The sequence below is a fragment of the Rhinatrema bivittatum genome, chromosome 14 (genome assembly GCF_901001135.1).
Source record: "Rhinatrema bivittatum chromosome 14, aRhiBiv1.1, whole genome shotgun sequence".
Classification (NCBI taxonomy): domain Eukaryota; kingdom Metazoa; phylum Chordata; class Amphibia; order Gymnophiona; family Rhinatrematidae; genus Rhinatrema; species Rhinatrema bivittatum.
Window position 1 is genome coordinate 46,956,736 of NC_042628.1, and position 26,834 is coordinate 46,983,569.

Here is a 26,834-nt window from a genome sequence, read left to right on the forward strand (position 1 = left end):
GCAGTATCTGGATTTAAGAAAGCATGGGATAAACCCAGAGGATTGCTGAGGGAGTGATGGGAATTGTAAAGCTAAATTAATTGGGTGGATGTGCAGACTAGATAAGCTACAGAGTCTCTTTCTGTCATGTTTCTGTCCTGATTTTACCCCACTGCTTGCATGGCTCACTTGTCTTGCTTTTCTTAAGGACATCAGTGGAGACACCAGAACTAAATGTCCATGCAGCCAGTGAGGCAAAACCTGGACTGGATCAAACTGTGCTGAGAAAAAAAAAAGAGGAACCAGTTGGCAATCCTATTAATAGAGTTTTCCTGTCTCAGAGGTCACCATGTGAATCCTATAGCCACCATAGCCTTTAATCTTTAGGACCAAGGTTGCTGCCTGCGATTCTCACCTTTCATTTCACAATGGCTGAGGTATTCTGTGCTTTTCTAAGCCCTATTTTCTCACTGAAGAACAAACTCCTGGAACAACTAACAGAAGTACTAGAGCTGGCGTCAGTGTTCATATCGCCATTCCGGTCAAAAACTGACCACTGTGGTGTACAAATCATAAAATACCTTTATCCTTTTCTGCACATACTTGCTGCATCACTTATCAGAAAAATCAATTTACCCCATGTATTAATTAATGCACATGTAGGTTATGATGTCACAAATGATATTGACATATAGATAGATAGATATAGTCCAAGAACTAATCAGATCTTATTCCACGTGAGGTAATCTATGACACTGCTCTGGTCATGACTGCTCCAGGGCCTTAGGGGAAGTGCAAGGGAAAACTTCCAGTGCCAGTAATGGTTTTAATTGCTATCAGTCTGGTTGGTCCTATTGCTGAGGTTCTACTGAAGACAGCGCCTTAAGCTATAGAAGTGGGTTTAAGGCACAAGAAGGGCAGGGGCTGATTCTAACCAGGGCAGCAGAGGGAGATTACAGACTGCAGAACAGAATCCCAGAGCCAAAACTTGTCCCTCCTCGCTATACCTGTCACCAGCCCGAAAATAACCTGCCGGGGGAGCAGTGGCACGACAGCTGGAGAAACCCGGTAAGAGAGCAGTGTCTGGATGCGGATCTGTTGCTTGCAGTGCACAAATGCGGCAGTGACCGAGCCCGTGTGACCAAGAGGACCCAGGTGTGCTTCCCTTCTGAAGAGAAGGCAAGAGCCATTCAATTGCAGCCGAAACGCAAGCGCCGGGTCCCTAAGCCTGCCAGCACACATGCTGTACCCTAGCTCTTGCTGCTGGGGAAATACGGAGTTTGCCGACGATCCCTTAGTGCTGGCATTCCAGGCGTTATTGGACAAAGGGAACAAGGAAACCTGGAAACCATCAGCCAATCAGAGCACTGGGGTCTGTTTAAAGGGCACTGCAGCCCTGCCCCGCATGAAGTGACAATTTGGGGCTCGCTCAGTGGCACATGGCAGTCCATAGGCGGCAGAGACCGAGCACCTGGGGAGCAGGGAAGTGGTCACATCGCTGCCCCTGCAGTTTTTAACCTGACTACGTGCCCCTTTGCTCTGAGAGTGCCCTTATCAGGAGCCATTCTGCATCTTGGATTATTCCAGGGGATACAGAAGGTAAAGAGACTTGTTTCCTTGTTTCTTAAAGTTGGAGAGATTTGTGCTAAGCATTTCTGAGATGATGGATTTTTTTGCAGATTGTTTCAGCTTGTACTGGACCCAGCATAAGAATTATTCAAAGAGGATGCTGTACCTGAGCTTCTGAGAGCACACGGATCCCTTCTTTGGAGGAGAGCTTACTGAGGAGCTGTTTCAGGAAGGGTGAGCGAGAAAGAAACTCCAGAAACATGTTCATGGATAAAGAAAATAAAAGATCCTATTACGAGAGCATTAGATTACACGAGTCTTTTATAGTCTTTCATACAAACATGCAGTTATAGGTAGGAGAGAGATGCAGAGACTACAGTGCCTGAAGAGCTAAAATTAGTCACTTATAGACAAGGGAGCAGAGGCGAGGGTGCAGGGCAACACTAGTAAGGCTGCTAATAAGGGCAGCTAATGCTACCAGGGGAGCAGGATGGAAACTGCTTTATAGCTAAACAAAACCCCTGCAAAAATATAGCAGAAAACATGTCAAGCAGAGTGTCTGACTGGACGTTCTGTTAATCTAGGAGTCTGGAGTCAACTTGAATTTACAGTTTGGTTTAAAATTGTATTAAATGGACTTCACATATTTTATATATGCAGCTTGTACTATTGTTGCTTATTCACATTAGATGCTAACTCTGTGCATTAATATTTGTGGAAGAGCCATGGTGGTTGTCATTTCTTTTTAATGACTTAACTTTTAAATGCAAAGTTAATAAATAAAGATTTTATAAAACATCTATGTTTTAAAAAAATCTTTATTTATTGACTTTGTAGTGTCTTGAGCAGAATCTCTGAAGTAGAACCAGCCAGCAGTGATAATATTACAGAACAGGGTGAGCCAAAAATACTATGATTTTAGAATATGCCATACACTACCTGTCACTGTTGCTCAGTCCAGCTGCTAGTATAGCAGTGAATCTTTGTATTTCATAATTCCTAGATGAGAAAGCTGCTGCTGAAAGGTGCTTGGCAGTCTGTTTGTACTTCTGTTCTGGGTAACTGAGGATTTCCTGCTGGGCAGGATAAGCATGCATCTGTAGCTACTGTGGTGGATAGTGGAAAGAAAGTTTTTGAGTTACTCATGCTGTAGGGGGCCTGGGTAATCCTAGTTTATACTAGAGGCAGATTCTAGGTGAGTGCTCTTCAAAAGGAAGAGGTCCCGACTCAAAGGCCGGCAGCAGCGAGAGAAAAAAGGAGGCTCAGTGTGTGAGTGCCGGGCATCTTTCTCTCACAGGTGTTACCTGTTTCAGGAGTCAATAATGGTTTTATTACTATAGTGATGCCTCAGGTTAAGAGCTCCTAAATCTCTCTGAATACTGTAGTGTGGTATTGTGTGTGTGGTACAGGTTGTGTGTGTCTTACTCAGCACTGCAGTGCTGTAGGGTAGAATGTGATGTGGTAAGGTTTATGTACACTGTGTCTCACTGGGATAATTGTATCTCTCTGCTCCTGTAATGAGTGTAAATATGAAACCTGTAATAGTGCCTTCTGGACACCTCCCAGTAACAAAATAACTGCTCTAGGGAGACGTTGTTTGTTCCAGAGCATGTCAGGTAAAGATTGTGAATGCAAGGCTACTGCAAAAGTATTTGGTGCTGGAGGCAAACCTTTAACCTTGTGCCCACACCCCCAATACAGATAGAATTAACCTTACAAAAATTAATTTTTATACATTTAATATGAATAAAAAAAAATCTGCATTTACACTAACAGTGGATATAAGTGGATATTTAAAAAAGCAGATTATAAATAAAGACATTTTCAAAATTGAATTCTTCTGAGGTAAAACGATCACTTATTCTGACATGTATATTATATATGCATGCACTGCTGTGGTGCTAATCACTGAAAATACTGAAAACCATGCAAAAAACATACTCAGAACCTATGTAGCAAACATGCCATACCAAAACAGGACTAGCTCCTGGAACTCACACAATAGTCCTACCTAGGAAAAGGCAACACTGTAAACATTACACCGGGACCTTTGAACACCCATACACTTCCTATGGGGAAAACAGAAGAAGCTGGACTGCTACAGAACCTGCACACTAGCAGAATACTTCAATGCAGAACAAAGACACCAAATATAGAATAAGTGACCATAAATTAGAAATATGCAAATAAACCTGAACTACAAACCCCAAGAAGACAGACTTTGTATACAATACAGAACTAGAGCAAGAGACATATATAGACCACTTTTTGTAGAATTTTCATCAGAAACAAAAATACATTTCCTCCTGCACTGTGCAAAATACAAAGATAACAGAGACACACATTTTCAAAGATCACATACAACATTTCAAGCATTTCCTGATTTGGTTTTTTGAGCTGGGTCTGATACTTTATTCTTCTTTGTTGTGTTGTAAGTTGTTTTTATAACCTGCATTTTTTGGATGTATGTTAGCATAACTTCAGATCTCGTCTTGGTTCAGTGGTTCAGTTGGTTCAGTTGCTTGGTTCAGTTGCTTGGTTCTTAATGATGCTATTAGTATTGTATGGGGTTTTTTTTTTAGATTGTTTTGAAGTTCTTAATTTTTTAAATTATTTTATGAATGGCTTCTTTGTTCTCTATTTAGAAATTTGGGATTGGCTGGTTATAAATATTTTAAGAAATAAACTGAAAACAAAATGCTTTTTCTCTACTTCTGGACATTATTTTTTTAGATTGCAATGGTACAGCTGTCTTGTTACTGTTTTCTTTTTGTTGGTCATCTAACTGATTTTAAGAGTCTTATGTCCATTTTGTTTCTTATCTCTATCTGTCGTCTTCACTTCTTCTCCTAGATTTGTCTCTGACAGTTATCTTTTTCTTTCATCTTTGCATTCAAATGATCAAAATGTGAAATTTGATCTGAATGAGCCGATGTTCAGTTTGGGTCATCCCAAATGGGTGCAGTCCTCTGAAAAATCAGAATCCTTTTTGGCTTATTTGATTTTGTCTCATAAGAACATAAGAAATTGCCATGCTGGGTCAGACCAAGGATCCAGCAAGCCCAGCATCCTGTTTCCAACAGAGGCCAAACCATGCCACAAGAACCTGGCAAGTACCAAAACACTAAGTAGATCCCATGCTACTGATGCCAGTAATAGCAGTGGCTATTCCCTAAGTCAACTTGATTAATAACAGTTAATGGACTTCTCCAAGAACTTCACCTTCCCTCACTAAAATCTATGAGGGAAGTAAAGCCAGATAGAGTTGAGTTAATAGCAGATAGAACAAGGAAGGAGCAGGACCATTCATGTTTCAGTACTTCTTCAACTAGCCTATCCCAGCTGACAGCTGCATGGACTAGCAATATCCTTTTTTTTTTTTTTTAAAGTGAAAGTGAAACTAAGAGCAATTTGAGCAGCTAGTAACCATTTGTTTTCAGTCATTCCTCTGCTGGATTTCAGAGAGAAGGCAGGATATTTTGAAGCTCCTTGCTTCAAGCTCCAGGGTTAATAAAAAGACTAGGAAAAAAAGCTTTAGATTTTGAAAATACAGTAAGGTATGCTCTTATAGTTACTGTCACCATGTCCTAGCTGTGCTGCTAGCAGCAAGAGAAACTGGAATCTCTCTGTCAGAGGGTTATAATGCAACAGTTTATCAGCAGGGTAAGACTGCACGTCTCTTCTACAGCAGGCAGGCAGTATGTGTCAGTGTCTGTAAGAAACATATATATAGAGAACATAAGAACATAAGAAATTGCCATGCTGGGTCAGACCAAGGGTCCATCAAGCCCAGCATCCTGTTTCCAACAGAGGCCAAAACCAGGCCACAAGAACCTGGCAATTACCCAAACACTAAGAAGATCCCATGCTACTGATGCAATTAATAGCAGTGGCTATTCCCTAAGTAAAACTGATTAATAGCCATTAATGGACTTCTCCTCCAAGAACTTATCCAAACCTTTTTTGAACCCAGCTACACTAACTGCACTAACCACATCCTCTGGCAACAAATTCCAGAGCTTTATTGTGCGTTGAGTGAAAAAGAATTTTCTCCGATTAGTCTTAAATGTGCTACTTGCTAACTTCATGGAATGCCCCCTAGTCCTTCTATTATTCGAAAGTGAAAATAACCGAGTCACATCTACTCGTTCAAGACCTCTCATGATCTTAAAGACCTCTATCATATCCCCCCTCAGCCGTCTTGATCTTCTCTTACAATGTATGTAGAATAGCCAGTGACTGTGACAGGGCAGCTTGCTTTGTCTATATAAATGAGTCAATGATGCTGTGACACTGTATTAATTGTTCTGTGTCTCTTGTACTAAGTTCTTAATGTACATGGTCAGTAATCATGTTTTGGGGTGCTAATGCCACTGTGCTTGCTGCTATACTTATCACCTTATGCCTTGGGGCACTGATGGTACTGTTTGCTGCCCATACTTCTCACTCAATGCCTCGGGGTCTTCATGCCACGCTTGGTGTCCTATGGCTCTCTTTTGGTGGCTTGGGGTATTCATTCCACTGTCTGTGCCCCTCTTTGTTTGCTTTCAGGTGTTCAGGTCACTATTTATGCCAATTTGCCCCTCTCACAATGGCTTGGGCTGTTCATGCCACTCTTAGTTACCTTTGCCCCTCTTATGGTGCCGTGAGATGTTCATGCCACTTTTGGTGTCTTGGGGTGCTATTGCTATTGCTTCTGCTGCTGATGCCTGTCAGCCATCTCCATAAAAATTGGATGAAAAACCCCAAAATTAGAGTGGAAAATTGGATGTATTGCTTCCCCCATTGACTTTAATGAAAACGAATGAAACAAATGACCAGTCTTTTTATTTAACCTTTTATTTCTGTGTAAAATGAAATGAATGCAATTCTGATCTGAAATCAATGGAATAGGAAACCAAACCAAAAATCCAAACTGAAACTGAACCGAAAATTGTTTTGTACACACCCTTAATAGATTTCATCCCTCCTTTTCCCCATCACCCTCTGGTTCTTCCTTTACCTCCCCAACTTCCCATCCACCTCTCCTTCACCACCCCAACATTTGCCTCCTCCTTTCTGTTTCTCTCAAACTGACTCTCTCTCCAGCTCTTCATCTGACCTCCTTCTAAGCTCTCCCCATCTAATGCTGTCTCATTACTACCTCTCCTTTTTCACCACATTTCCACATTTTTTTTTATTGACTTGCATCCTCCAGATCTAAGGTCCCCATACTTTCTTCACCCCATACTCCATTTCCTCCCAACCTAAATCCTTGCTCTCTCCTTAATCTCCACTGCTTTAACATCTTAATGTTTCTCTCTCGCTTACCTCCCCCTCTATGCCATGGAGATGACAGTGTGTGGCTCTGTGCCCCACTCCCAGTTGCTTCTCTCACCACCGGCACCTTTCTCCTGCCTGCACAGTTCAATGATCAGTTGCTTAAACTGTGTGGCGGACTGCTTGATGTTTCAAGCAAGGGCAGCACACCCCCTTCTGGGGTGGGGTTCCAGCCTGAACCCAAAGTTATTTTTTGGCCCATTGGTGTGAATCAGCTGTTAGTTCCAGCATGCAAGAAGAGGATGGTCATCACTGCCACTGACTGCTCCTTCCTGTCTGTGCTGGTACCGCAACTGCATGGTCAGAGCTTGTGGGCCAGCATTTCCTGTATGCCGTTCTTGTGCATCATGTGTCCATTGTATGACTCTGCAAAGTTTCTTCTTGATCATGGTGCCAGTCAGAGCCATAGCTAGCCTATTGCCAATATGGCCATGGCCATAGGCACCATCCACCATGGGTCACCACCACTCTCTCATGCAATGTATCTGAAAAGTGCCTTTCCTCTTCCTGATATATTTATTTATTTATTTATTTAACAGCTTTTCTATATCGACATTAAAATACACATCATATCGGTTTACATTTTAACGTAAAAAAGGTGGAAATTACAATAAACAGGGAAAGGGGAACAGGGCAACTGATAAATACAAAAGGAAGCACAGAGAGGCGAAATTTAGCAAAATGAAAACTAAAGAGAATACAGTATGCAAAAAGTAAAACACATCTACAAATATACAAGCAGTAGTATGTGGCTACATGGAGTCATCAGAGAGCAATTGAGAGGTGTCATGGAGCAACGGGAGGAGTAAGAGGTGCCAGGGAGGTGGATAGTAGTCGAACGAGGAAAATTAATCAGGGAAAGCCTGGTGAAAGAGCCAGGTTTTTAGCATTTTTCTGAACTTAAGAGGGCATGGCTCCAAATGAAGGTTAAGGGGTAGAGTGTTCCAGTGCATGGGGCCAGCAATCTTGGTCTTCAAGAGCTCTGCCGCCAGTGGGAGAAGATGAGCTTCTGTGCTTGCTCTTGGTGTCCCCCTCCCCTCAGGGCCATTTTTGTAGGAGGAGGAGACAAATTGGAACAAAAATACTAACCCTGCAGTCAGGAGCAGTGGGGTCCACGGGGCTGCGATAATAATCATCGGAAGCAGGAAGCACAGCTCGCCGGCTGGAAGAAGATGCATTGGCCTATCCTGCCCAACTGCAATTGGAGCAGCACGTTCCACGGGACCGCAGAAAAGCATCAGCCTTCCTCCACCGAGCAGAAGGAGCATGGCCCATGGGGCTACAAGAAGAATAAACATCTCCTCCTCTTCCCCCGCAATCCTTCAGCCTGAAGACGCAGCATTGGTCTTCCTTCTAGATCAATAGCAGGAGCAGCGCGCCCCGAGGTTAGAAGGAGGAAGAATCCATGTAGGCCATGGGGCTGAAGGAGGAGTCTGCTGCTCCTTGTGCTTCCAGAGGGGAGAAACAAGTAAGAAAGAGACAGTATATGTGTGTTTGTGTGATTAAATGTGTGGCAGAGACAGACAGCGTGTGTGTATTTCCATGTATGTGATTGAGCATGGCAGAGAGACAGCCTGTGTGTGTGTGTGTATTCATCTGTTTTCAAATATTTATTCTTGAAGTAGTACGGTTTTACAATTATGATTGATTTTATTGTTTTATGAGGAATGGTGAGGTTTATTTTTTCTATAGTTGCACTGCATACAGAGTCTAAACTTGTTGGGCAGTTTCCAGTTCAGTTTTTGTCTGCACATTCTATTATACTTTATGGCTCTTTGTTCTGTATTTGAGAGTCTGTCTATGTTCTGCATCTATGACTGAGGTAAGGTATTCTGTTAGTGTGTAGTTTCTCTATAAGGATCTGTATAGCAGCTTAGCTTATTCTATTTTCCTTATTGAAGGTGCCAATGGTGTTCTAGGACCTGGCATAATATTGCAGTGTTGTCATTTTATAGGTAGGGTTGTTACTGTTTGAATGCTGGCAGTTAGTGCTGTTTTGGTATGAGAGGTTTACTATATTGTAATTGCAATTCAGTTTACTTATAGCTTTCTCAGGGCCATGCCCACACCCAACACACGTTACCATAGGCATAATACCATATGGGTTTCAATCATCTCTTTTGCAGGGTTGGCACCACAGCAATGCATGTAGATATAATATACATCATGTTGCAAGTGATATTTATACCTCAGAAGACTGAATGTTCTTTTTCATGTATTCTAAATGCATCATTTTTAATTGTGTGTTGGGAGGGTATGACTGGTGAGGGAAGTGCAAGGTTTTAAGGAGGAGGGTGGAAATGGCAAGCAACATGCTGGGATTTCATTTTGAAGTTCCTGTGTATGCTTTATGGGGTTGATTTTTGTACCTGCTACAAAGCAGAAGCAAAGCCTATGCATGTGCTTGTGACCAGGGATCCATCTGGCCCCCACATATTCAAAGAGAATTTTGGCAGGCAGTTTCCCAGCCTCTTCCATAAAGTACATTGGGTATGTCTGATTCTGAATCCTCTGATCTATCCATAAGATACATCTAAAAATATTTTCCATGCTCATTATTCCAACATTAGAAAGAGGAACACAGTGAAGAAATATCTGGTGAAACTGAGGGAGATGAAGAAAGAAATCAGAAGCAAAAAGTCAGGCGGAAGAAAGGATTGCCAAAGAGGTAAAATGAAGTGACAAAACATTTTTTCAGATATATCAGAGAAAGGTCCGAAGTGGTATAGTGAAATTGAAAGGTGACAAAGATCAGTGTGTGGAGAGGGATGAAGAAATGGCTGAAATATTAAACAAATACTTCAGTACAGTGTTTACTAAAGAAGATCCTGGACAAGGACCGTTGCTAGTTGACAAGACTGTGGATGGGAGTGGAGTAGACGAAACTCCGTTTACAGAAGAGAATGTATGGGAAGAGCTAGGAAACTGAAAGTGAACAAGGCCATGGGGCCAGATGAGGTTCATCCAGGATACTGAGGGAGCTCAGAGATGGGCTGGCGGGTCTGCTGAAGGACCTGTTCAATTGATCCCTGGAAATGGGAGTGGTATTGCAAGATTGGAGAAGAGTGGTGGTAGTCCTGCTTCACAAGAGTGGGAGCAGAGAGGAGAGTGGAAACTACAGGCCAGTTAGTCTCACCTCAGTGGTGGGAAAATTAATGTAGACTATGCTGAAGGAAAGGATAGTGAACTATCTACATCCGGTGGGTTGGTTGACCCGAGGCAGCATGGATTCACCAAGGAAAGGTCCTGTCAAACAAATCTGATTAACTTTTTTGATTGGGTGACTAGAGAATTGGATCAGGGAAGAGAGCTCAATGTTATTTACTTAGATTTTAGTAAAGCTTTTGATATGGTCCCACATAGGAGGCTTGTAAATAAAATAAGAAACTTGGGAGTGAGTGCCAAGGTGGTGGCTTGGATTACAAACTGGTTGATAGGAAACAGAGTATAATGGTAAATGGAACCTACTCTGAAGAAAGATCAATGTTAAGTGGAGTGCCACAGGTATCTGTTTTGAGACCGATTCTGTTCAATATCTTTTAGCGACCTGGCGGAAGGGATAGAAGGTAAAGTTTGTCTATTTGCGGATGATACTAGGTCCGCAACCAAGTGGACATGCGTGAAAGGAGTAGAGAGAATGAAAATGATTTAAGGAAAACTTGAAGAGTGGTCAAGATTTGGCACTGGGATTCAATGCCAAGAAGTGCAGAGTCATGTATCTGGGGTGCAGCAATCCAAAAGAGCTTTATGTGATGGAGAGAGGAGAAGACTAATGTGCATGGACTGGGAGAGGGATCTTGGTGTGATAGTGTCTGATGATCTGAAGATGGCAAGCATTGACAAGGCGACATGCTGGACTGCATAAAGAAAGAATAACCAGTAAGAAAAAAGAGGTGATAATGCCCTTGTACAGGTAGTTGGTGAGGCCTCACCTGGAGTACTGTGTTCAGTACTGGTGCCCATAGCTCAAAAAGGATATAATTCAGGATAGAGCGGTCCAAAGAAGAGTGACCAGAATGGTGAGGGGTCAGCACTGGAAGACTTATGAGGCGAGGCTGAATGATCTGAATATGTGCATCCTGGAAGAGAGGAGGTGCAGGGGAAATATGATACAGACCTTCAGATGCACAATCGTCAAACCTTTTTCCATGTCAGGAAATATTTCTTCACGGAGAGGGTGGTGAATGCCTGGAATGCCCTTCTGGAAGAGGTGGTGAAGACAAAAACAGTGAAGGAATTCAAAGGGGCATTGGGATAAAATACTGTGGATCTCTAAAGGGCTAAAGGTTGAAAATAAAGAAGAGTGCATGGGGGGTAACTTGCTGGTGTGGCAGTTTAGTACCCTTAACAAATAAGCCTTGATACTGATAATGCAACTCCATCATTGCTCTCTGCTTCAATGGCAGTGAGAAAAGGGGAATTGGATTCAGACAGCAACCAACAAGAGGCCCTGACTTTTACAATTTGGGGAACAAATAACATGGGGGTAACTAGCTGATGTGGTACTCACTACCCTTAATCACTAAGCCTGATACTTTTGATGCAACTCCAAGATTGCTCTCTGCTTTTACAGTCTGGGAAACTGATAAGCACGTGGGTAACCTGTCCAGTGCAGCAGTTACTGGCATAAGCTTGCTGGGCAGACTGGGTGGATCATTTGTTCCTTTTCTGCCGTCAGTTCTAATTTAATATAAGTGAACAATGTTTGAAGTATGGATTTATAAATATTTTGTTTGTGATCCTTTTGATGATAAGTTTTAATATGTATGCAATTTTGTACCCCACCTAGAATTGCAGATAGAGTGAGTTACACACTTCTTTTTTATAAAGAAATAAGGCGTATGATTTCAGGTTCCCCGTACTGGTTCTGCTTGAACTGAAAGCCCAAAGGAGCAGGAGGAAACTGCTGGGTAAAAATAGAAATTAAAGCCCCCTCCATGTAACAGCTCGTTGTGTTCAAGATGAGGGTGCACTTTTTCACTTGCGCACAGGTGCCAAATGGCCTGACTGCGGCTCTGGTGGCAGCACGGATTGGACAGAGCCGCAATGCTGTATGGCAAGAGGTGCAGCTTCTGCTCAGACTGGCAAGCCCCTTCCTTCCAGGGCTCTATTTCTTCCTTCCCCCCCCCCCCCCCCCCCCCCACAGGCCATGTGAGGAGGGGAGGCAGAAGGGGTGGGGGGGGGGGGGGTGTGTGAAAGCCACGGCTGGCCCAGTGAGTATTTTTTTTTCAGCTCGTGAGGACCATATGAGGGATGGAACCAGGAGGCAGCTAGGCCAGTGGCCTTTTTGTATCTGGCCAGGATGTGAGGTAGGAGGAGAGAGAAGGAGCAGAGGCAGCTAGCAGTGGCAGACAGGCCCACGGGCCTGTTTGTTTGTTTTTTTTCCTCTTCAGTCAGCAGGGCTATATGGAGAGGGGAGTGAGGTAGTAACAGCTGCTGGCTCTTCTTTCTTTGGCACTTCATGAACTGTATTTGAGGAAAGACGGGAAGGCAGCCTGATGGCTCCACTGCTCCAAGACCGCTGCCTAGTTCACCTGTGTGAATGTGCTGAACCATTAGAGGCAACTGCAATATTTTACATGGCTCAGCTTCACAAAATAGCATGCCTTTAAGCTGATCGGCGTAACACACACCTTCCCAACCTATCCTGAGGTCCTCCAAAGCTAGTCGGGTTTTTAGGATACCTGCATTGAATATGCATGATATATTTGCATATATTGAGTCTTCATGATATGCAAATTTATCTCATGCACATGTGTTGAGGATATCCTGAAAACTAGACTAGCTGTGGAGTCCAGAAGACAGATTTTGGAAGCTCTGGGGTAACACATCTACTTGCATGCTTGAGGAACATGGCTGAGAGGGGGAGAGAAAGAGAGGGAGAGATTTTCCCAGGAAGCTTTCTTCAAAGCTCCTTAAGGTTTTGTCTTTCCTCATCTTCTACCTCTCACTTACCTGGTCAGGTAAATAAAATGCAACAATGTCACACCTGTATCCATGCATACCTGCTTTGACTCTGGGTTTGGAAGCTCTGTCACAGATGCCCCCTATAGATTCCCAAAACTCATGCTAACCTATAATACCTTTGGCAAGAAGAGAGATTGCAGAGTTGCCAATCAGGTCATCATAAAATAAGGTTTTGACCCTCCCATTTCATTGGGATGGGAAAGCCAGACCTGGATCCAGGACCTCCTGATGACATGGTGTATGACTGGCAGCACAGATTATTCTCTAGGAGTGGTGCCTGGCTATGTTTGTTCTCTTAGCATCAAGACTCAGTCTCTCTCTCTATCAGGAGCTTGCTCTCACTAGATGGTAGAGGAGCCTGATGGGTCTAGAAAGAATTGTATCCAGTCCTGTTTTAATAACAACATCAGCCCAAAGCATTTTGGAATATATAGCCAAGCTTGATCGAGATCCAGCATGTTCAGAATCCTGTCTGATAGGACCCGAGTTAATAACCTCGTAGGCAGTAAACTAAACTGTCGCTGGCCACTGTGGTGTCCCCTGCACCCCCTCACCTGGCACTGGGTCTCTCAGGTGTCTCTCCTCCCATGGCGAGTGTTTTCCCTGTATGCTCCTTTAGAAAAATTAATTTCCTAGCACCCCGCTCTATGTGCACTGTGGGGTGATCCCTGTCAGGACTCGGGAGCGGGGCCTCCATGCACAGCTTAGGAGCTGGCATCTGGCGAACTGCTTCCAGTTGTTTTTCAGCAGCGCATGCAATGGTAGAGCGGAGGGGGCCTGAGACCCAGATGTGCTGCTCTGATGCTGATTCCCTACGGAGGAGCGTGTGTGTGTTTTCTCAGGCAGTAAGAAGTAATTCCAATATCTGTAACAGAGCAATTCTGATAATCAGAAAAGGGATCCTGCCACTGGCCTCTACGGAGAGGAATAACGGAGAGATTTTCTTCTCTTTCCAATGCAAGTGGCTTGATTTTGTGTTTGTTGGCCTGGAAGCGATCCGGAGGGCGCCCCAAGCTGGGTCGGTTCAGGGAGCTCTCCGCTTCAGCACGCTTTCTTTCCATCCCTTTCCCCCTCTTACCCTCTCTTTCTTCCTTTGCCGTAGCTTGATCCAACGCCTGTATGTTTTCCTTTCCTGTGCAGTGGCAGCTGCTGTGCTGTTGATGCCCCACCCTTGGAGAATGCCCGTCCTCACTTCGCCAGAGATCGCCGCCAAGTTCAAGGAGAAGTGGCTGATGCTCCACCCGGAGGACCAGGACAATGCCAGCGGGGCGGTGACCCTGGATGACAGCCTGACCAACCTCCAGTGGCTCCAGGACTTCTCCATTCTCAATGCCAACCTAGAGAGACCCCTTGGCTCCAGCTTTCACCTCCAGTTCCACCAGGCCCACCAGAAGCTCTTGCAGGGTTCAGATGCTCCTACCAGCCCTCCCGCAGGAGACACTGCGGCCACTGGCATGCCACCCAGCCTGGGTAAACCCACCTCAGCAGCCACGTCCAGCAGCAGCTGCCTACAGGCCCTTCCCAGCATGCCCCTCAGCTCCCCCGAGGAGATTGACTACAAGACTAACCCCCACATAAAGCCCCCCTACTCTTACGCCACCCTCATCTGCATGGCCATGCAGGCGAGCAAGAAGACCAAGATCACCCTGTCGGCCATCTACAGCTGGATCACAGAGAATTTCTGCTACTATCGTCATGCGGAGCCCAGCTGGCAGGTGAGTCCAGCCCAGAATAATTAAATTCCATGGGGAGGGTGCCCAACGATGTCTTCCTCCAGGTGCTTATCAAGGGGCCCTAGCCACCTCTATTCCACTTAGTGAGACACTTGATATCCTCATAAAATAATTTAATGAGGGCTCCTAGGAGCCCTCTGAGCACGTTACTGGGTATAACAAGAAGCTGTGCTGTCCATTAGCAGCTGCATGGCTCAGACTCCCCCCTGCATATCCCTTGGGCCTGGGACATATACATTCTATTGCTGTTCAGCCTCCTGCTGATAAATCTGGCTTCTTTACGCACAGGGTGCATAACAGTTCTTTATTTGACAGCAAAAAGTGCCCAGCACTGGTCGGGTAATCTCTTCTATAATAGCCTGTGGGTGGGTGTGGGTGCCTCTGCCTGTGTATGTATATATGGGGGCAGGTACCTGTGTGAATGTGTGTGTGTGTGTGTTTAGGGGAGCCTGAGTGTGTGCCTGTGCATATATGAAGTCTGGTGAGTGTCCCTGCCTGTGTGAGTGTCTCTTCCTGTGTATGTCTGCCAGTGTGTCTGTGTGTGGGTGCCTGTGCATGTGTATGTTTGCCTGTGTGCATGTCTCTGCCTATGTGTGTCTGCCTGCATGTGTGTGTGGGTGCCCTATGTGTATGTATGTTTGCCTGTGTGTGTGTGTGTGTGTGCACATGCGCAACTTTGCTTTGCAGACAGAGCATATTATCTTTGCATAGTGCATGGAGGCCACAGACAGACGCAACAGTGTGACTAACTGAAAGAAGCCTTATATATGTATGTATGTATGTATGTATGTATATGTATATATATAATTGGATTTATTACTTGCCTTTTTGAATAAGCAATTCACCCACGAATAGGGTATAACAATGAGATGGCTACATATAATCTGCAACTTGATTCTGAAAAGGTGAATAACATTTTTAATAAATTTTAAGTCACTACTAATTCCTACTTTAAATACGTAAATAACATTGGACTGAATACAGTTAGCAGTCCCAGGTAAGCCTAGCATCCTCAGCTTTGTTTTCTAATCTCATGGTATAGGAGCAGAGTGTGGTAAAGCTGTCTGAATCAGTACTGAAGCTCCGAGCAGCAGCTTCGGGCCTTGTTCAATGACATTCTTACAGGGAGGTCAGACACATTAACCTGGCAGGGCCTTGCTGGCAGCAGCTCTGAGAATATGCAGCCTCTATCACACAGGAATTGATTCCTCTGGACAAGATTTCTTTGTAGGGAAAGGACTTGAAAATGTCCTGACTTCTGAAGCTAGAGCAGGACTAAATTTGGCATTCTGAGTGTGGATATACTGTGCCAGATCCAGTTCTGTTTGAGAAGTCGTACTCTTCCAGGCTCATAGAAGCAGATATCAATATGGCTAGGGCTTTTGCTGTACTGCTTCATTTGTAGTCTTTCTCTTCAATTTCCTTTTCTTTTATTGATTTGTCATAGCTTTTATTTCTTATAAAACTATAAGAAATAAAAGCTATGACAAATCAATAAAAGAAAAGGAAATTGAAGAGAAAGACTACAAATGAAGCAGTACAGCAAAAGCCCTAGCCATATTGATATCTGCTTCTATGAGCCTGGAAGAGTACGACTTCTCAAACAGAACTGGATCTGGCATGCACTCCATAATTAAAATATCACTTCAGCTGTCTGTGCTGTATATGCTTTATATGTGTAAATGTACTCTGTACATAGGGGTACTCTGTACATAGGGGTCTGTACATAGGGGTACTCCTGTACATAGGGGTCTGATGATCAGCTGTCTGTGCTGTATTCATGCTTTACATGTGTCCGTGTAACCCGTGATTGGGATTCTGATGAAGATTTGCTCTTCAGCTGTCTGTGCTGTATTCATGCTTTACATGTGTCCGTGTAATCCGTGATTGGGATTCTGATGAAGATTTGCTCTTCAGCTGTCCTGTGCTGTATTCATGCTTTACATGTGTCCGTGTAATCCGTGTATTGGGATTCTGATGAAGATTTGGCCATTCAGCTGTCTGTGCTGTATTCATGCTTTACATGTGTCAGTGTAAACCGTACATGAGCTTCATGTTGAAGACCAGAACAGCTGCACTTCTTTATTCATAATCGTAAAACTAGCTACCGAGCAGGAGTTTTCAGAAACTTTAACTCTAATATTAAACTGAAATAAATATTTCAATGAGAAAGGGAGAACTTAAATGATTTGGCTATTACTTGATTACTGAATTATGTAAAATAGTTGGTTAGTTGCTGCTTTCATGTTGTGAGAAGCTCTGGACAGGTGCAGGGATTGTTGCCCAGCTTCTGCCCTCCTGTACTCAGCTTTGGGGAGAGACAGAGGCTACTGCCTCCTGTCTTTGAAGGAGGATGTTCATGCAGTGCAAGCGTAGGGCAAACAATGAGGCAAATGGCGTGCCTGCCACGGGTGTATGCTAAAAAGGGGGGTAACACCCTCATCCAGCTCAGCGCTCTGGTAGATTCCCAGGGCCAGCCATCAGGAGCAGCAAAGCACAGGAGCCAGGCCGGATGCTTGCAAGAGAGCTGCTAAAAGCAAGGGCCGGTGCTTCCATTAGGGAAACTGGGCAGTCACCTAGAACGCTAAAATGTTGGGTGCAGCAAACTCCCACCAGCATGAAGCCAACTAGGGTGCTGTACCAGAACAATACCATTAAAGAAGGGTGGGGTGGGGGGGGGTGGATGACCAAAGGTTTGCTGCCCTAGGGCGTCAAACGCTCTTGCACCGGCCCTGGATAAAAGAAGAGGGAAGAATACAGCCTGGAGCTCCCAGCCTGCTGGTAGGCAATGGGGGGAGAGAGGGGTGGGGAGAGATGCTGATGGGCAGGAAAGGGGTTGATGCTGGGCAGGGGGTGGATCGAGAGAGGGGACTGCATGTGGATGGGCTGTGGGGGAGAGAGGCTGATGCTGCTGGGCAGGGGGGGGGGGTGCTGTAAATAGAGGAGGAGGGGGAGGAGGATGCTGTGCCAGAGAGAAAAAAAGATGGAGGGCAGAGTGTTTGACATTTATTAAAATAAGTAAGGCACCTTATTTTGGGAAAAAGTGAAAGCCTAAAACTTCATACAGTAAGCCCGAGGGCGGAGGTTGGGAGGGGCCTGGGCCATAAGTCTGAACATCTGGTCCTGGCAGGGCTCTCCTGGCCCAAGCACATGGCAGGTAGTGCACCCCCCTCCCCCCTCCCATTTCCAGGGAGAAGCTGCAGCCTCCCCTTTCTAGATGCTTTGGCTGATCTTGTTTGCATTTAAGCTGGCGAGTATTTGTGATGATCTGACATCAGCTGCTGGGTTTTATCTTTCATGAGATATCCATGCGAAGAAAGCTGAAGCCGACACCACTGCCAGGATCTTAGGAGAGAAGGCATGAAGCTGGTGGGGATATACCGGGGGAGGGAGTGGCAGGATGCAGTTATTGTCTGGCTCTAGGGCAGGTGACATGGGGGTCAGCTTTCAGGCAGGGGATCAGTGCCACAGGCAGCAGGTTGGGAGCGACAGGTGAGCGCCGGAGGGATGGAGTCCCTGGAGGGCAGAGGAAAGGATTGTGAGAAACCTGAGATGGAGAGGGGGAAGGGGCGTGAAGGGAGCTGCTAACTCAAGATGCAGCGTTTCTCTAAGTTACCTTCCAAAGTTTGTCTCAAATCCAATAGATTTCTCTTAGACTGTGTAGATGATGATCTATTACCCTGTGGTGATTTACAGTCGCCGTTGATTGCTGATTTCCTGTAACTCATTTCTGAATTCCAGAGAGATCCTGTGCTCCCTCCCTTCACCTGCTATCAGTACCGTCCCTGCTCTCACACTCACTGTGTGCTGCCCTGTGCTCTCTCCCTCCATCTGCTGTGAGTGCCGTCCCTGCTCTCACACTCACTGGGTGCTGCCCTGTGTTCCCTCCCATCACCTGCTATCAGTACCGTGCCTGCTCTCAAACTCACTGTGTGCTGCCCTGTGCTCTCTCCCTCCATCTGCTGTGAGTGCCGTCCCTGCTCTGCTCTCACACTCGCTGTGCGCTGCCCTGTGCTCTCTCCCTCCATCTGCTGTGAGTGCCGTCCCTGCTCTGCTCTCACACTCGCTGTGCGCTGCCCTGTGCTCTCTCCCTCCATCTGCTGTGAGTGCCGTCCCTGCTCTCACACTCACTGTGCGCTGCCCTGTGCTCTCTCCCTCCATCTGCTGTGAGTGCTGTCCCTGCTCTCACACTCACTGGGTGCTGCCCTGTGCTCCCTCCCTTCACCTGCTATCAGTATCATGCCTGCTCTCAAACTCACTGTGTGCTGCCCTGTGCTCTCTCCCTCTGCTGTGAGTGCCATGCCTGCTCTGCTCTCTCACTCACTGTGTGCTGCCCTGTGCTCTCTCCCTCCATCTGCTGTGAGGGCCGTCCCTGCTCTCTCACTCACTGTGTGCTGCCTTGACCCCTGCTCTCCTGCTTACTATCAGGCCGATGCAATAAGAAGTGCGGGAGAGCTGGCACTCCGACTCGAGTGCCTGCTCTCCTAACGTGCGCCCAGGCATCTCTCCTGGGCATGCAATTTTGTATTCAAATGAGGCCGTACGCTAATAAGCGCCTCCTTATTAGCTGAAGTGGCGGGTGTCAGTGGGTCCAACAACCCATGCTTAATTTTACCAGTGTCGGGTTTTGAACCCGCTGACAGCCACGGGTTCTGAAAATGGACGCCGGCAAAATTGAGCGTCCATTTTTGAACCTGCTGACCAGGCAGATTTTTTTTTTGGTATTTTTTTTATTAAGTTGGAGGGTGGTATTTTTTTTATTAAGTTGGAGGGTGTTCAGAAAAGCAGTTTTTTCTGCTTTTCTGTACACTTTTCCCAGTTCTTTCAAAGTTAACGCCTGCCCTTAGGCAGGCTCATCAATATGCATTTGCATGAGATGATCGCTATTAGTTTCGGGGGATGGCTGCGCGTTTTCCACCCGCTATTACTACCCCTTATAGTATAAGTATAATAGCAGGTCTAAAATGTGCGGCCAAACGTGGGCTCTAAACGGCTGAGCGCACCGCTCTGTATGTGCAGTCAGTGGACGAGTGGCAGTGCTCACTGTGGCGTAGTGGTCTTGGTGTTCACCCCCCCCCCCCCCCCCCCACAGGGCTCTAGGTCTCTCGTCTCCATTCTTCTCTTCCTTCCATTCCAATGCATTCCACAGCTTCTGGACAACACAGGTTCCTGAAGAGATGCATCATTCACTTTTAATGAAGTCTTCATATCTATTCTTCAAGCTAATTACAGGTGCACAAAGGCTGTACTAATGTGCAGGATAGTATCACACAGAGTACGAGGGGTAGTGGAGAGACACAAACCACCACGCTTGGTATCAGCTCTGGAGGCTGTAGATGGGGAAACCCCATTCCCCCAGCAGCATTCAAGTGGCCTCATAGCTTTCTGTTGGGAGTTTCCATTAAATCTTGGGGGGAAATGCAGCTCCAGGTGAACTCCCACTGGGTGCAAGGCTGCCTCTGCACCCAGACCTTCAGCCTGTCTCTTATAACAGGCACCTTTCTGGCAACTCTGCTGCACTTATTTCCAGTGTTTCCAGATTCCTGATGGAACCCAGAATTTCTCATGGGGGTATTAGGTGGAGGACCTAGAAAAGGGGTCCAGTGCCAGTCAATGAGCACTGGAGTCTGACAAGGAAACGGAATTTATTCTGATATACCCCGTATTAACATTTCATGAGCTCCCCTGCTGTTTCATTCTTAATTACGCTGCCTTACACCTTCACAGAGACACAGCAGTAAGGAGATCCTCCACGGTAAGGTGACTCTGAGGTCGGCCCTGCTTATGTAGGTGAGGCCACATTACCCCAGGGATCCTGGCTGCCTTTGTAAGCTTTCTGCCCCTTTAGTGATTTGAAAGTGTGTCCTAGGGTGGTGGCATTAATTGCTCCACCACCCCTGAGAATACTTGCACCCATCCCCCACAGAATGCCTGTCTCTACTGATCTCCCCCGGGCCCTCATACTTAAGTGAGCATAGTCTGAGCTCTGAGGGAGATTATCAGAGCATCACCTGGAGAGCTACCAAGAGGGACTGAGCGCATAGGCTGGAAAAGCTGGAAACTGCAGCGTGAAAGGGACATGGGATGAAAACGCCAGAGCTTGCTTATAATAACAGAATGCGGGGGCTGCAAATGGCAGAAGCTTAATTTAAAAGAAAGTCCTATCATCTGTGCACTGTGCCAAGCAATCCCAGTCTATGTCACTTCAGAATGATAATTACCCAAACACCAAGAAGATCCCATGCTACTGATGCAATTAATAGCAGTGGCTATTCCCTAAGTAAACTTGATTAATAGCAGTTAATGGACTTCTCCTCCAAGAACTTATCCAAACCTTTTTTGAACCCAGCTACACTAACTGCACTAACCACATCCTCTGGCAACAAATTCCAGAGCTTTATTGTGCGTTGAGTGAAAAAGAATTTTCTCCGATTACTCTTAAATGTGCTACTTGCTAACTTCATGGAATGCCTTCTAGTCCTTCTATTATCTGAAAGTGTAAATAACCAATTCACATCTACTCATTCAAGACCTCTCATGAATTTAAAAACCTTTATCATATCCCCCCTCAGCCGTCTCTTCTCCAAGCTGAAGAGCCCTAACCTCTTCAGCCTTTCCTCATAGGGGAGCTGTTCCATCCCCTTTATCATTTTGGTTGCCCTTCTCTGTACCTCTCCATCGCAACTATATCTTTTTTGAGATGCGGCGACCAGAATTGTACACAGTATTCAAGGTGCAGTCTCACCATGGAGCGATACAGAGGCATTATGACATTTTCCATTTTATTAACCATTCCCTTCCTAATAATTCCTAATATACTGTTTGCTTTTTTGACTGCTGCAGCACACTGAGCCGACGATTTCAAAGTATTATCCACTATGATGCCTAGATCTTTTTCCTGGGTGATAGGTTCCATATTAGGAGTTAATCAACGGAGCCCAACGCTGATGGTCACAGGTAGACCATCGATGTTGACAGAATCACCGGCGAAGAAGTCCCGGGGAGAAGGGGCCCCATCCCCCTCTGAAACCGGGACACTGAGGCGTTCCCTACCGATACCGGTGCTGGGAGCCGAGACTCCACTAATAGATGTGGACCCTCCGGCAACGCCCTCTGAGCCTCCAGCCCCAGTGGCTGAGTTACCAACGCCAGCCTTCCGGCAGGAATTGGACCAGATGGTCCAAGAGGCAGTACTCAAGGCACTTCGGGGATTCCAGTCTCCACCGGCACCGACCCCATACCAGCGCCCGACCCGATGCCTACCATGGACCATCCAACTGCACGTTTAGTGGAGCGCTGACCTGAGCGCACGATATTGCGTCGGCCCATTAATGAGAGAGAGAAAAAGCGACAGAATAGCCCTCATCGGGGGGGCAGCTCTTCATCTTTTGATTCAGATTAGAAGATGAGCATCAGGCAAGCCCACCCATCACATTTAAAAGGAAGTGAAAGAATCTGATTTTTTTTATTTTTACCGTATTTTATACTTTATTTAAAATGGTTTACAAGTAACAATAAACAGTAGCAAAAATCCAAATTGGCCCACTCATTCTGCCCAGCTGCGATTCTTCCAGTTTGGTATATAATAAAAGGTGTGTGTGTGTGTGTGTGGGGTGGGGGGGGGGGGGTAGCAGAATTTTTATGATTATTTATAATTCACCATTCCCTTTCTAATAATTCCCAACATTCTGTTTGCTTTTTTGACTGCTGCAGCACACTGCACCGACCGACGGTATATAAAACTCTATAAATAAATAAACATTGTGGAACTACAGCAAGGGTTATTTTTCCCTATCTGCAACACCTTGCACTTCCCTATTTCTTTAGGTCACTCCCTAGAAGTGGCTTTCCTTTTGAAGCACAACATCACAAACCTTGGTATGGCATGGTTCATTCAATGTATAATGTCATGTGCGACATCAACCTCAATATTGTAATATAGTCAGTGATGGCAGATAAAGTGATCCGTCCAGCCTGGCCGCCGTTCTGTGCAGGTGAGAGCAGAAAGACCACGTGACCTGTCTAGTCTGCCCAACCACACCAATTACTCAGCTCCACAAGAAGGCGAGGTTACCTTCAGGACGATAACGATTGCTTCGTGCAGGTTACCCCTTTTACAGGAAAGATGCCACATGTTACCCCAGTGCTTCAGTTCCATTCTCTTGCCATGAGGGATCCTCTGGGTTTATCCCACAACCTTTTAAATTCTGTCACTGGTTTTGTTTTCACCACCTCCTCCGGGGGTGGCTTTTCCATAGGAAATGCCATTCTGGGTCAGACTACGGTCTCTGTCAAGCCCAGTAACTGGTCTCTGATGGTGGCCAGTTTGAGTCACAAGTACCCAGAAGTTCCCAAAAAAGCAAATCTATTTCTTGTTACTCAGTCCCAGGGATAGCAATGGCTGTCCCAAGTCTACCTGGCTAATAATGCTTTAGGGACTTTTCCTCTAGGAACTTGTCCAAAGCTCTTTAAACCCTTCTGTGCTAGCTGCCTTGACCACATCCTCTGGTAATAGCTTGATTGTATATTGGGTGAAAAAGTACTTTCTATGATTTGTGTTAAATCTACTGGTTGTTAGTTTCATGATGTATTTCATGAAGAATCACCTTCTTTTAGTATTATTTGAAAAGGTAAATAACCATCCTTTATTTATGCATTGCCCCCTGCTCATGATTTTATAAACCTCTACCATTTCCTCTCTCAGCAGTCTCCCCCGTAAGGGAGCCATTCCATTCTCTTTATCATTTTTGCTGCTCTTTTCTGCTCCTTTTCTAGTTCTGCTGTATCTTCTTTTGAGAACTGCACACACTACTCGAGGATCGGTCACAGAGGCAAATATGATATTTCCGTTTTATTCTCCAATCCTTTTTAACATTCTGTTTGCTTTTCTGACCGCTGCTGCACACTGAGCTCAGGATTTCAAAGTATTATTCACCAGAATCCCACACAGAATTATGCAGAGAAGTTAAAGCTCAAGCAGATTGCGATAAATTGCAGGAGGACCTGGAAGACTGGGCATCCAAATGGCAGATGAAATTTAATGTGGACAAGTGCAAGGTGTTGTGTATATAGGCAGGGCTGGTGCAAGGGTATCAGGTGCCCTGGGCGAACCCTTCTGCCTGCCCCGCCCCCTCCCAGAGCCTTCTATGGGGGACAGTATCAGAAGGTTTGCTGAAATCCCAGTAAACCTCATCTAGTGCATGCCCTTGATCTAATTCTCAGTCTAGTTACTCAACTAAAAACGACGGATCGGATTCGTTTGACCCTCTAGTAAAACCATGCTCACATCCTGCACTCCACTGGACTAGCCTTTCCTTTATCGGAGACGCCACTGATTTTCCAGCCCCCGATATTCGGATAACAGGCCTGTGCTTTCCAGCCTCCTTTCTGTTGCCACTTTTGTAAAGGTTCGTGGCACCGCTCCCGTTTCCAAGCATCTATTGAACAGGTCTTTCAGCGGACCCGCTGGACCCTCTCTGAGCTCCCTTACCATCCTAGGATGTTCCTCATCCGACCCCTGTGGCTTTTGTACCCCACTCTCATATGCACCCTCCCCGACCAGGGACGGTCCTTCTTCTCTTTGATCCTCTGCAGTGAACACTATGCATTTCTGCTTTTTCCTCATCACACGTTGCTCCTTGTCTCCTTTCAGTTTTTCAGTTCCAACTCTGTCACCTCACTTTATCCTTTTAGCAATGTTTCCTTCCAGGTGCTTTTGCCATCCCTGTGGAGTTTTTTTCAGCTTTTCCAAGCTGTTCTTTCCCGTGTTGCTCTTTCTGTGCTTTTCGAATGATGATCTTTTGTCTTTATTTTTTTTAGTCTCCTTTTTAGAGAGTCATATTTGGTTTCTTTTCTCCTTACTTTTTTTCCTTTTTTTTTTTTTTTAACAAAAAGATTTCTTCTGGTTATTATGGTTCCATTCAGTTTAACTTCACCTACCTTCTCCCAACCTGTCAACACTTCCTCAAGGTACTTCCATCTTGTCCTCAAGGCAGATTACAATGTGTGATGTTTTCCCTCCTTAATTTTATGTCAAGCCATGCTGTCTGATGATCACTGGTGCTCAGGTGGGTACCTACCTGGCCTCCGTTTTGTGAATAGCAGATTCATATCGCTCCTCCCCTTGTGGGTTCAATCTCTACTTGTTTGAGCAGAGCCCCTTGAAAGGCATGCAGAATCTCACTACAACTTACCAATTATGCAGTCAAGATGCTCCAGTGCACATCATCAGGTTAAAGTCACCAGCCCCAAACCCCTCCCCCTTCATTCACACCTTTTAGACTTCTTTCATCAGATCTCTGAGTTGGAGGACCTGGATAGTAAAAGTTAGGATGCATGAATTATTCTACAAAAAATTCATAGAAATTGAGGAAAAAGCAAAATATAGCAAACTACCCTGCCCCCTCTGAAAAATAGGCTTCAAATAGTATTTAGTGCAGACACCAGAGCTCAGAGGTTCTGCTTGTTGTCAAATCTCCTGGACCGGATGGTATGCATCCTAGGGGACTGAAGGAACTAAAAAATGAAATTTCTGAACTGTTAGTTAAAATTTTGTAATCTATCATTTAAATGATCCATTGTACCTGCAGACTGGAGGGTGGCCAATGTACCCAATATTTAAAAAGGACTCCAGAGGCGATCCGGGCAACTATAGACCAGTGAGCCTGACTTCAGTGCCGGGAAAAATAGTGGAAACTATTCTCAAGATCAAAATCGTAGAGCATATAGAAAGACTTGGTTTAATGGAACACAGTCAACATGGATTTATGCAAGGGAAATCTTGCCTAACAAATCTGCTTCATTTTTTGTAGGGGTTAATAAACATGTGGATAAAGGTGAACCGGTAGATGTAGTGTATTTGGATTTTCAGAAGGCATTTGACAAAGTCCCTCATGAGAGGCTTCTAAGAAAACTAAAAAGTCATGGGACAGGAGGTGATGTCCTTTTGTGGATTACAAACTGGTTAAAAGACAGGAAACAGAGAGTAGGATTAAATGGTCAATTTTCTCAGTGGAAAAGGGTAAACAGTGGAGTGCCTCAGGGATCTGTACTTGGACTGGTGCTTTTTAATATATATATATATATATATATATATATATATATATATATATACAAACGATCTTGAAAGGAATACAAGTGAAGTTATCAAATTTGCGGATGATACAAAATTATTCAAAGTAGTTAAATCACAAGCAGATTGTGATACATTACAGGAGGACCTTACAAGACTGGAAGATTGGGCAACGAAATGGCAGATGAAATTTAATGTGGACAAGTGCAAGGTGTTGCATATAGGGAAAAATAACCCTTGCTGTAGTTACACGATGTTAGGTTCCACATTAGTACTACACAGGAAAAAGATCTAGGCATCATAGTGGATAATACTTTGAAATCGTCGGCTCAGTGTGCTGCAGCAGTCAGAAAAGCAAACAGAATGTTAGGAATTATTAGGAAGTGAATGATTAATAAAACGGAAAATGTCATAATGCCTCTGTATCGCTCCATGGTGAGACCGCACCTTGAATACTGTGTACAATTCTGGGCACCGCATCTCAAAAAAGATATAGTTGCGATGGAGAAGGTACAGAGAAGGACAACCAAAATGATAAAGGGGATGGAACAGCTCCCCTATGAGGAAAGGCTGAAGAGGTTAGGGCTGTTAGCTTGGAGAAGAGACGGCTGAGGGGGGATATGATAGAGGTCTTTAAGATCATGAGAGGTCTTGAACGAGTAGATGTGAATCGGTTATTTACTAGGGATGTGAATCGTTTTTTGATGATTTAAAATATCGTCTGATATATTTTAAATCGTCAAAAATCGTTAGAGCCGCGATACAATAACAATTCCCCCCGATTTATCGTCAAAAAATCGTAAATCGGGGGAAGGGGGAGGGGAAGGGGGAGGGCGGGAAAACCGGCACACTAAAACAAACCTAAAACCCACCCCGACCCTTTACAATAAATCCCCCACCCTCCCGAACCCCCCCAAAATGCCTTAAATTACCTGGGGTCCAGAGGAAGGGTCCCGGTGTGATCTTTTACTCTCGGACCTCCGGGTGCATTGTAGAAATGGCGCCGGCCATTTTGCGCAAAATGGCGCAAAATGGCGCCGGCCGTAAGGCAACACAATTCGACTGCAGGAGGTCGTTCCGGACCCCCGCTGGACTTTTGGCAAGTCTTGTGGGGGTCAGGAGGCCCCCCCAAGCTGGCCAAAAGTCCCTGGGGGTCCAGCGGGGGTCCGGGAGCGATCTCCTACGCTCCTGACGTC

General features: G+C 45.2%; 1 protein-coding gene across 2 annotated transcripts in view; it reads left to right on the forward strand.

Moving 5' to 3' along the window:
- The first annotated feature begins 772 nt into the window (after positions 1 to 772).
- The window catches only part of LOC115076074 (forkhead box protein J1-B-like), a 36,079-nt gene continuing 10,017 nt past the window's right edge, over positions 773 to 26,834 (forward strand). Inside the window, exons 1-4 of one of the 2 annotated variants that reach the window (XM_029577191.1) lie at positions 773 to 1,578; positions 1,659 to 1,782; positions 9,438 to 9,535; positions 13,975 to 14,549. In XM_029577191.1, the coding sequence (XP_029433051.1) occupies positions 9,481 to 9,535; positions 13,975 to 14,549 (630 nt within the window). In that variant the 5' untranslated portion in view covers positions 773 to 1,578; positions 1,659 to 1,782; positions 9,438 to 9,480. The remainder of the gene's footprint in view (positions 1,579 to 1,658; positions 1,783 to 9,437; positions 9,536 to 13,974; positions 14,550 to 26,834) is intronic. The other variant, XM_029577192.1, reaches the window with a different exon arrangement.